This window comes from Malus sylvestris, chromosome 13 (assembly GCF_916048215.2).
Source record: "Malus sylvestris chromosome 13, drMalSylv7.2, whole genome shotgun sequence".
Taxonomy (NCBI): Eukaryota; Viridiplantae; Streptophyta; class Magnoliopsida; order Rosales; family Rosaceae; genus Malus; species Malus sylvestris.
In genome coordinates, this window is record NC_062272.1 from 5,566,195 (window position 1) to 5,577,940 (window position 11,746).

General features: G+C 41.9%; 1 protein-coding gene and 1 pseudogene across 1 annotated transcript; both read left to right on the top strand.

Annotated features, from left to right (window-relative positions):
- The first annotated feature begins 250 nt into the window (after positions 1-250).
- Positions 251-1,762, top strand: LOC126596793 (uncharacterized; annotated as a pseudogene).
- Positions 1,763-7,903: 6,141 nt separating this feature from the next.
- On the top strand, positions 7,904-11,423 carry LOC126596892 (uncharacterized). The gene is made up of 7 exons (XM_050263579.1): positions 7,904-8,427; positions 8,630-8,770; positions 8,856-9,221; positions 9,874-10,116; positions 10,374-10,466; positions 10,673-10,873; positions 10,980-11,423. The coding sequence occupies exons 1-7, from the start codon at positions 8,104-8,106 to the stop codon at positions 11,190-11,192; spliced, it is 1,581 nt and encodes a 526-aa protein (XP_050119536.1). The 5' UTR covers positions 7,904-8,103; the 3' UTR covers positions 11,193-11,423.
- Positions 11,424-11,746: the final 323 nt, after the last annotated feature.

An 11,746-nucleotide genomic window follows, 5' to 3' on the forward strand; every position in this document is an offset into this window, starting at 1 on the left:
AAAAAAAATCCTGCTACTAAATAGAGTACTTTTAGTTAAAGCGCTTTCTAACAAAAAAAAAAAAAAAAAATTCAGGAAAGAAACATTTTCAAACAAAACCTTAATGGGCTTCAAACTTCATTAAAAATACGGGTAGACTCCAAAAGGCCCAGGATTGTCCAATACGAAGTCCGTGGGCCGGACTCCGCACCGTATAAATGTATCCAAGTTCAAACGGAGGAAGAGCAGAGTTTCTGCGAAAACGATGGACTGTGCCGGCAAGGGACTGGGAACTCGGTGCACGGGCCCACCCACCGGACGATGTGCTCGCCGTGGAGCCGTCGCTTACTGCTCCGTATCTCACCAGGTACTTCTCTCTCTCTCTCTCTTCGATTTTTTGTGCTTTAAGTAAATCATGCAATCGTAATCATGGTTTTAGATTTAATTTAAGATAATAGCAATTTGGGTTAATCTTAATTTCTGTAGAAATGGTCTACCTGTTACATCTGAATTTCTCTGTATTCTATTGTTTTCCACATTGATTCTAATTCCGGTCCGTTATATCTTAATCTTACCATTTGCAGGTTAAATAATTCTTGGGATCTCTCGAATATATTTTGCCCTTGTACTGGTATCGTCCTGTTCATCTTATAAGATAATTTAAGAGAAGTTGATGTTTATCGGTTTATGACTTACACTTGCAGATCCTTTATTTATAATATCAACATGCAGAGCCTTCAGTTACGATATCCGAGTGTTTAACCGGTTGGAAGGAGTACTGTGAGCGGAGGTCCATCCCGCTGCATTCACCTGTTGCATTGCTTCTCCATTGGGTATGATAGGTGTTTTAGTTGAGTGTTAGAATTTGTGTATAAAATCAAACCCGAACAATTTGTAACCAGTTGTGTATAAAATCAGCTTCTCCGTTGGGTATGATTTACTACCATTAGAAAGAGCTTCTTCAGCTTTCTGTCTTCTCAGAGTTGCGTGTGCTTTTCCCTAACATGAACATGCATATAGAGCTTGTTGGGCCTTCGATTCCACAGCATAGGTTGGTTCTATAGTTTGATATGATCTTTTGCTTGGTATTCATATACATTCCTTTTTTATTGAACTTCACTCATGAAGATAAAACAAGGATTGCTTAATTGTGTTTGCACTCTTGTGGAGAAATGATCTCTCATTCATATTTGATTCTGCCTCTACTTTTTGAGATGGCTAGGATGGCGAGATGGTCGCGTTATCCGATTATGCTCATTGCCTTGATAGAGATTGCATTTGTAAATCCTCAAGTGAGACTGTCAGTGGGGATGTACATACTAGTGAACCTTCAGCAGTTACATTGCACCTTAGAAGCGGCTTTTATCATGACCGTTACATGGATATAACTAAGGTTGTATTCTTGTCTCTTTAGCCTTATCGGTTTTCCATTTTGTGGTTTCTCATGACTTCTCAAATGTGTGTAGGATTCATCCCCTCAGTCATTGCTCCAAATGCAGGAATTGCTGCGTATTCAAGCTGGTCACCGACTATTGTCAGTTTTTGATACCTAATCATCTCTTGTTTTGGTTCCGTTATTTTAATCCTTTTCTCTTAATTTAGTTGGTTGCATGGCTGTGTGTTTCAGGGGTTAATAAAGGATATGAACATCCCAGCGGTATTTTCCGATTACTGCAAAGAAGCTTGTCATCTTGGAGCTCGTTGCATAAGCAGCGTAACTGGCCATCCTCTCAATATCCCTGTGCGTCAACCTTACTCAACTGTTATTATAGTATTGCATTAAACCGCAACTGCTTAATCTGATCATACCAAAATTCTTGCCTCTGCCTTGTACAACAACAACAACAACAAAGTATTTTCCCACTAAGTGGGGTCGGCTATATGAATCCTAGAACGCCATTGCGCTCGGTTTTGTGTCATGTCCTCCGTTAGATCCAAGTACTCAAGTCTTTTCCTAGGGTCTCTTCCAAAGTTTTCCTAGGTCTTCCTCTACCCCTTCGGCCCTGAACCTCTGTCCCGTATTCACATTTTCGAACCGGAGCGTCAGTAGGCCTTCTTTGCACATGTCCAAACCACCGGAACCGATTTTCTCTCATATTTCCTTCAATTTTGGCTACTCCTACTTTACCTCGGATATCCTCATTCCCAATCTTATCCTTTCTCGTGTGCCCATACATCCCACGAAGCATCCTCATCTCCGCTACACCCATTTTGTATACGTGTTGATGCTTCACCGCCCAACATTCTGTGCCATACAACATCGCGGCCTTATTGCCGTCCTATAAAATTTTCCCTTGAGCTTCAGTGGCCTACGACGGTCACACAACACGCCGGATGCACTCTTACACTTCATCCATCCAGCTTGTATTCTATGGTTGAGATCTCCATCTAAGTCTCCGTTCTCTTGCAAGATAGATCCTAGGTAGCGAAAACGGTCACTTTTTGTGATCTTCGCTAGATTGCTCCGGTCATTAGTGTGGATAAGTATATAAATGGATAGAGATAGGAAAGCAAACACAAGATGTACGTGGTTCACCCAGATTGGCTACGTCCACGGAATAGAGGAGTTCTCATTAATTGTGAAGGGTTTACACAAGTACATAGGTTCAAGCTCTCCTTTAGTGAGTACAAGTGAATGATTTAGTACAAATGACATTAGGAAATATTGTGGGAGAATGATCTCGTAACCACGAAACTTCTAAGTACCGGAGTGTGATATCGTCTTGACTTGCCTTATCTGTCTCACAGGTAGATGTGGCATCTTCTCTGGAAGTACTGTTTCTCCATCCAGGGGTGGTATCTGTAACTGGTGGAGATGCACAAGGTAATGTATCAATTTCACTTGAAGCTTACTTGTAGTTTCAGGCTTGGTCAAGCGCGATACAAACCATGTAGTAGGAGTCCCCCAAGTCGCCGAGCTAGGGGATCTGCTGAAAGAGGTGACAGACAAGGTAAGCAATCAGAGCTCCGGCTGATTGTTCACATTCTCCCTATCTTGCAGGCAGCATGAAGGATAAAGAGAAGAAAAATGAGAAAAGATGATATGGGGTACTTTTGCTTTTGAAGAAGTAACTTTCCACAGGCTTATTCTTGAACTGGGCTGGAGGGTTTTCTGATTTCCTTCAGAGTATAAGGCCGACTGAAGAATTTGAGGGTCAAAACAAGTCCATCAAATCTAAAGTACGTTCGACCCTGCTGATATGGGATACTTTTGCTTTTGATAGAGTAGTGGATGTATCGGCACGGGTACTGTTACGCTTGTCTCCACATGCTTCCTTGTATCCTTCTCACTTGCTCTGTCTGTTCCTCAGGCAGATGCTGTATCTTCCCTGGAAGCATAAGATGTTGAAGATGAGTACTCGAGAGCAATGCCAGGTAAGTAATCAGGTAAGGGGTTCCAGGCAGTCAGTTCCTGGCTGGAAGCTTGATTCCAAGTGCTGACTGATTGCTCTCTTTCTCCTTGTCTTGCAGGTAAGAACAAGGCCAAAGGAAAAGACAGGGAAAAAGCATGATATGGGATACTCTTGCTTTTAACCCTGATGATATGAGATATTCTTGCTCTAGTATAGCTTGTTGACAGAGGTGTTATCGAGGGGAAAGAAAGCTGAATATTTCGAAAGGCTTCGTTGGGAGTGCCCTCTCAGATAAGAGGAAGGGTTGAGAATTTTTGCAGGTCTGCCTGTCCGTTGTGGATGGAGGTCGACATATATAGGAGTCTCCCTAACATCAAGTAATAATGTTATTCCTTTACCCTGCTTGGTCATAGCACGGTAGTGGGAGCTGCCAGCTTCACATGTTTTAACTCTGTCAGAGCACTTTGAAAAAGTGGTCTGTGGTATCTGGAAAGCTGATGTTGCGTGTGAAGATTACAGACAAGCTTTATCCAAGGAGATCCAGCTCTTGAAGTTGGGAAAGTGGTGCCTCTTCGGTTTTTTAACAAGCAATCCTGTCGGGGATCTGGCTCTTGAGATTCGGAGAACGATGCCTCTTCGATTTTTGAGAAAGCAATCTTGCTGGGGGTCTGGCTCTCGAGATTCGGAGAGCGGTGTCTCTTCGATTTTTGAGAAAGTAATCATGTTGGGAGTCTGGCTCTCGAGATTCGGAGGGCGGTGCCTCTTCGATTTTGGAGCAAGCAATCTTGTTGGGAGTGTTTTCTCAAATGTGAGTAAAGGTTGGGCATGTTTGCTAGTCTACCTTGCCACGAAGCACAGAGGTTGACACACAAGGACTTTCCAATTATCCAGCAGTGGTATTGTTCCTTTACCCTCTCTTCGATTTTTGAGAAAGTAATCATGTTGGGAGTCTGGCTCTCGAGATTCGGAGGGCGGTGCCTCTTCGATTTTGGAGCAAGCAATCTTGTTGGGAGTGTTTTCTTGAATGTGAGTAAAGGTTGGGCATGTTTGCTAGTCTACCTTGCCACGAAGCACAGAGGTTGACACACAGGGACTTTCCAATTATCCAGCAGTGGTACTGTTCCTTTACCCTCTCTTCGATTTTTGAGAAAGTAATCATGTTGGGAGTCTGGCTCTCGAGATTCGGAGGGCGGTGCCTCTTCGATTTTGGAGCAAGCAATCTTGTTGGGAGTGTTTTCTCGAATGTGAGTAAAGGTTGGGCATGTTTGCTAGTCTACCTTGCCACGAAGCACAGAGGTTGACACACCGGGACTTTCCAATTATCCAGCAGTGGTACTGTTCCTTTAACCTTGTGGGTAATAATATGGTAGCTAGACCTTCAAAATTTATGTGTCTAAACTTTGTTAGTGTTGTTTCTTTGCTATTCTTTTACCCTTCTTGGTCAGAGCGATGTAGTGGGAGCTGCAAGCTTCACGTGTCTCAACTTTGTCAGAGAACTTTGGCAAAGTTATCTGTGGTACCCATGAGCTACTGTTGCGTGTGGGAAGTGGATGATTGAACAGTACGATTCATGTGCTTTCTACTTCGCCAGAAATCTTCGACAGAATGCCCATAATTTCCGCAAAGCTGAGTGTGCGTGTGACAGGTGCTGACAAGGCTGGAAAAGTAGGTGCCTCTTCGATTTCTGAGATCGGCCCTCGTGGTCTCTGAACAGCCCAGCTTTTGAGAAAGCAAGCCTCTTCGATTTCTGAGATCGGCCTTCGTGGTCTTTGAGCAGCCCAGCTTTTGAGAAAGCAAACGCCTCTTCGATTTCTGAGATCGACCCTCGTGGTCTCTGAGCAGGCCAGCTTTTGAGAAAGCAAACGCCTCTTCGATTTCTGAGCAGGCGCCTCTTCGATTTCTGAAGCTTCGTCGAGTGCAGATTTTTATAGGGGCTGACATTAAGTTCCAAAGCACACTTGAATATCCACCAGTAGAAGCTCCATTCTTGCACTTCTAAGATCTTGATTTGTCCGACCTCTTCTCTCTTCAACACCTTTGAAAATGTCTGGCCCATCCGACCGTCGTTTTGACTTGAACCTTGTTAAAGAGGCAGCCCCGCCTTCTCCAGACAACATATGGCGCCCATCCTTCGTCTCCCCTACTGGTCTTCTTATCGTTGGGGATTCCGTGATGAAGAATGATATGACCGTTGCGGTAGTGGCCAGGAACCTTCTCACTCCCAAAGATAACAGACTACTTTCCAAATGGTCTGATGAGTTGGCTGTTAAGGATTCTCTGGCTCTCAGTGTTCAGTGTGCAGGTTCTGTGTCTAATATGGCCCAACGCCTATTTGCTCGAACCCGCCAAGTTGAATCATTGGCGGCTGAAGTGATGAGTCTCAAACAGGAGATTAGAGGGCTCAAGCATGAGAATAAACAGTTGCACCGGCTCGCACATGACTATGCTACAAACATGAAGAGGAAGCTTGACCAGATGAAAGAATCTGATGGTCAGGTTTTACTTGATCATCAGAGATTTGTGGGTTTGTTCCAAAGGCATTTATTGCCTTCGTCTTCTGGGGCTGTACCGCGTAATGAAGCTCCAAATGATCAACCTCTGATGTTTCCTCCTTCTAGGGTTCTGTCCAGTACTGAGGCTCCGAATGATCCCCCTCCGGTGCCTTCTCTTTCTGGGGCTCTACCGACTGCTGAGACTTCTCCTAAGCAACCTTTGTGAAGGCTCCCTCTTGTTTGTTTATTTTGACTCAAGTATATGTACATATTTGTAACTTATCGGGGATATCAATAAATAAGTTTTCCTTCATTTCAACGTATTGTGTTAAATACACCAAAACCTTCTTCGCTAAGTTCTTTGAATTTTCTTTTGTTGAAGCTTGTATGTTGAAGCTTTGTGAGTGGAGCATGTAGGTTGAGGTAGTGTTCCCTTAATTTCCCGAGTGAGGAAAACTTCTCGGTTGAAGACTTGGAAAATCCAAGTCACTGAGTGGGATCGGCTATATGAATCTTAGAACGCCATTGTGTTCTGTCCTGTGTCATGTCCTCCGTTAGATCCAAGTACTTTAAGTCTTTTCTTAGGGTCTCTTCTAAAGTTTTCCTAGGTCTTCCTCTACCCCTTCGGCCCTGAACCTCTGTCCCATAGTCGCATATTCTAATCGGAGCGTCAGTAGGCCTTCTTTGCACATGTCCAAACCACCGTAACCGATTTTCTCTCATCTTTCCTTCAATTTCGGCTACTCCTACTTTACCCCGGATATCCTCATTCCTAATCTTATCCTTTCTCGTGTGCCCACACATCCAACGAAACATCCTCATCTCCGCTACACCCATTTTATGTACGTGTTGATGCTTCACCGCCCAACATTCTGTGCCATACAGCATCGCCGGCCTTTTTGCCGTCCTATAAAATTTTCCCTTGAGTTTCAGTGGCATACGGCGGTCACACAACACGCCGGATGCACTCTTCCACTTCATCCATCCAGCTTGTATTCTATGGTTGAGATCTCCATCTAATTCTCCGTTCTTTTGCAAGATAGATCCTAGGTAATGAAAACGGTCGCTCTTTGGTATTTCTTGATCTCCGATCCTCACCCCTAACTCGTTTTGGCCTCCATTTGCACTGAACTTGCACTCTATATATTCTGTCTTTGATTGGCTTAGGCGAAGACCTTTAGATTCCAACACTTCGCTCCAAAGGTTAAGCTTTGCATTTACCCCTTCCTGAGTTTCATCTATCAACACTATATCGTCTGCGAAAAGCATACCCCAAGGAATATCATCTTGAATATGTCCTGTTAACTCATCCATTACTAACGCAAAAAGGTAAGGACTTAAGGATGAACCTTGATGTAGTCCTACAGTTATGGGAAAGCTTTCGGTTTGTCCTTCATGAGTTCTTATGGCAGTCTTTGCTCCTTCATACATATCCTGTATAGCTTGGATACAGTGTTCTTGTTCTTGCTACTCAAATTGCTTCCTCTATGGGATGTCAAATTGGTCGGCCTAAAATCATATGCATTGTTTTAAAGATCGCCGGCGCGTCTCTTGACGAAAAGGAGGGCAAGTTATCAAGGTAGATGAGACCCGTTTCGTAACGACGTTCTCTTCAAATGGTGGTCAGTTTGTATGACATCAATTATATACGTTCAGTTCATGATGTATACCTCTGCTGTATGCAGTTAGAACTTTGCTGATTAAAAATGTGTTTATCTTTAGCTTTTTCGATTAAAAATGTGTGCGTGCTTTTTTTTATAAATAATTTTACGAAAAAGTTTTCAAATATAACGTGTTTTTTTATATTTTAGTACATCAATATTTTTATATTGAGGAGAGAGAAAGTTCAGTAAAGCCACAAAATAAACAACCTTATTTGGTATCGAATTCGTTATTCACGAGATTCGAATTTTAAAGATGGAAGTTATTCTTGATTTTCACGATTAAGGATTTCAGTAAACTTATGGACCAAACGATGTCGTTTCATACTAATCATCCAACGGACGTAACAGAACGTAGCCAGCATTCCCGCGGCTCCCGCCTACGTGGAACATTGAAACGTCCGAACTAGCCAAAACAAAATCAAGGTCGGTCAATGAAAATCCAAAAACAAACCCAAAATTCCAAAAATAATTTCCAAAAAATTCCAGCAAGAACCAACATGGATAATCACCACCTCTTTCAACTCCATTGTTGACCGACGTCTTCGCTTCACGTCCCCAAATTCTAGGGTTAGGGTTCTCTCTACCGGAAAATCCTAGCCATCCAACCATCAATCAATGTCTCTCTTTTCCCCCACTCCACGGCTGCTATTACTTCTGTTATGCTTGCTAGGGTTAGGGTTTGGGTTTGGGGACGCTCTGAAGGTGCCCCTTAGGATCAAGGACGTGCTTCCGGTTCTGCCAAGGCAGATATCGTGGCCGGTGCTCAACAATTTCCATAGTGCTGTGGATTTGTTGCCTTCTTTTATTGGGGCGGTGACTCCTGATAACAGCTCGATTCAATGGGAAGGGGCTTGCTTTTCCGGTAACCAGGCCCGGCTCGAGTTCACCGAAGGGGATCGGGGCAAACCCGATTTGGGAGGTGGCGTTCTATATCTAAAGGTTCAATCTTTTGCTTTTGTTCTATAAATTTTGAAATTTGTTAGTGTTTGAGTAATTGAATGCATTTCCTACAATTTTTCATTGGTTTTGTTTTCAACTGAGTAAATGGCAAGCTGAAATCAGTTTATGGTATTCATGGTTTGGACTTTAAGTTGTAGAATTTATTGTTAATGGGGATGGTTTATCAAATTTTAATCTGCAGACTTCTGAGGCACACAGCTGGGCCTGTATGGATCTTTATGTTTTTGCAACACCGTATCGTATTACATGGGATTATTACTTCTCTGCTCGAGAACATACTTTGAAGTTCGACTCGTGGGAAGAATCTGCAGAGTTGGAATATGTATGAAATTCATCTGTAATCTGTTTCGATAAGCTAGGAAAACTTATTTGATTCGAGTTGACACACTGTGATGACCGTTGAGCAGGTAAAGCAGCACGGGGTCTCTGTGTTTCTCATGCCATCAGGGATGCTGGGGACAATGCTGTCTTTGATAGATGTTTTGCCTCTGTTTTCTAACACTGCATGGGGCCAAAATGCAAACTTGGATTTTTTGAAGAAGCACATGGGTGCAACATTTGAAAAACGTTCTCAGCCGTGGCAAACAACCATAAATCCCGCAGATGTTCATTCTGGTGATTTTCTAGCAGTTTCAAAGATCCGTGGTAGATGGGGTGGATTTGAGACCTTGGAAAAATGGGTAACGGGAGCATTTGCTGGCCATACAGCAGTATGCTTGAAGGATGAGATGGGCAATCTATGGGTTGGTGAATCCGGACATGAGAATGAAAAGGTATCACATTGAGGACCTTTGTAGCACATAGTGGTTAAATATAAAGAGTAGTATGTCACAATTTTTTTCAGTATATTATAGTACTAAAGGTTGCACTGTCCTTGTGTTCAAACAGTGTTATGAATTTGAATTGGGTTAAGGACGTACTGTAGCTCATAAAGGAAAAAATGTTGAGGATAGTGCGGCACAAGTCCACCCTATGGTATATAGCTTTAGTAAATAAAGATCACCATGTACATTTCATGTTTTTTTTTTTTTGCTTGTTGGGTCTGGATTTTATGGTGTAGGTTTTTTTTTGTTGCCTTTTATCCCTTATTTTCAATTGGTATTGCCCTAGTTTTCTACAAGTTACGGTTTCAGGACCAATTGTACATTGAGTTGAAGCTTATGGAAGCAACTCATTTCGTGGGTTTTGGATTTATTTGGAAGAGAAATTAAGCTAAATGTTTTGGTTATTGCTAAGAGTGGTGATAGTTGAATTAGGATCATAGTGATAAGCATATGATGAGCGTTTGTTTAGGGACAGAATCAAATAGATGACAACCTAGCACAGATTCTTAATTATCTTCAACTTTGCTCAGTTCGTTTCTTTTTGTAGAGTTATTGTGCTTAGTTTTTTTCTTTTTGTAATTTACATGTATTAATATTGCAGGGTGAAGAGATTATAGCAGTGGTTCCATGGGATGAGTGGTGGGAGTTGGCACTCAAGGATAGTTCTAATCCACAAATAGCCTTGCTTCCCTTGCATCCAGAGTTGCGTGCAAAATTCAACTCTACTGCAGCATGGGAATATGCTCGGAGCATGTCAGGGAAGCCATATGGTTATCACAACATGATATTTAGCTGGATTGACACCATGGCCGACAACTTTCCTCCTCCTCTTGATACTCACTTGGTATGGCATTTACTTCTTTGAAAATTTATAGGGTCTAGTACAATAAGCATTATAGAAATTGTTTGTAAATGAAGTGCAGTCTCATTGTGTTGGTTGTCAGTTTATTTTATATTGTTATCGCACATGCGCACACAAGCTTCATAATGCATATTATGATTAGTATCCACACTTGTACTACCTAGGTATGTATTGTTTTTTGGATGTAGCATGTTTGGTTTTATTAAGTTTTTATCCTAAATGGAAGCTCCTGTTTTCAGGTTGTTTCTGTCATGTCTATGTGGACCAGAATGCAGCCTGCGTATGCTGCAAACATGTGGAATGAGGCTCTCAACAAGCGGCTTGGTACAGAGGTAACTGTGCTTCACTTGAGGTTACTATATATCATGTTATTTCACATCGTACGCCAGTCCATTTACTTCTTTTTTGTTTTTTTTAGAAATGAAAGATAAGAGGTCTGCTTAGGAATTCTAATTATCTTTTATGTTTATTCAAGTATTTTATCTGCATGCTTCATATTGAATTGTTTCTCAATTTTCACCTGTGTTTTCCCTTGTAGGGTTTGGACCTGTATGAGATTCTAGCTGAGGTTGAAAGCCGCGAAATGGCCTTTGATCACTTGCTTACAATTCCTGAACAAGATGAATGGGTATATAGTGATGGAAAATCGACCACATGTGTTGCTTTTATTCTTGCAATGTATAAAGAAGCCGGGATTTTCGGTCCTATTTCCAACTCTATACAAGTTACTGAGTTCACTGTAAGTCATTTTGCACTTAATTTGTTTTCATTCGCTTTCATAAATGCACCATGCCAATATTAGTACATAAGTTCACTCTAAGTCATCTTATTGCACTTGCTCGCAGATTCGTGATGCATACATGCTTAAGATTTTTGAGGATAACCAAACCCGCTTGCCAAGTTGGTGCAACGGTAAGGACGAAAAGCTCCCGTTCTGCCAGATCCTTGGTGAATACCGGATGGAACTACCTCTATATAACACCCTAGAGCCATACGCTAACATGAACGAGCACTGCCCTTCTCTGCCTCCTACTTACGACAGACCCACCCGATGCTAAATCTGAATTCCCTCAAGATTTGTACGTCCCACATAGGCATGTATGACATAACTTATCCAGTTGTTGGTGTCTTGAGAAAAAATTCAAAAGACATATGAGTAAGGAGCCGAGCATTTTCTTTCTTTGTTTCTCTTTAGCTAAATAAATGTATATAATTTGTGGATCAAGGAAGGAAATATGTTTACAAACTTTGTTATATCAAAATGGTTTGTATAGTTTGCTTTTTTGGCACATACTGTGTCTGACTTGGTTGTGCAAGATATTTATTTGTTTTGCGTTAAGACATGTAGTCGGAGAGATTCTATCATGCAACCGGGCAAACATTCCTCACACACTTCCGTTTATGCCCAAGAGAAACAAGTTTCAACAGCAAAATGAATCAAAGCATGACTTGGAAACGAAGAAATCAACCAACTATAACATCTCAAATCTGTACGACACACACAACTAACCTAAATTAAAAAGGGGAATATCGAAGGATTGTGGGTAACTTCTTTCAATGGTTGCTTGCTGCTACTGCTTTCGGCTCGACTTGTACCTGCCCTTGATCCAAT

Coding starts and splice junctions, on each gene's coding strand:
- LOC126596892 (XM_050263579.1), top strand. CDS start 8,104: ATGTCTCTCTTTTCCCCCACTCCACGGCTGCTATTACTTCTGTTATGC. Junction 10,117..10,373: donor CTCCTCTTGATACTCACTTG/GTATGGCATTTA, acceptor TCCTGTTTTCAG/GTTGTTTCTGTCATGTCTAT. Junction 10,467..10,672: donor ACAAGCGGCTTGGTACAGAG/GTAACTGTGCTT, acceptor TTTCCCTTGTAG/GGTTTGGACCTGTATGAGAT.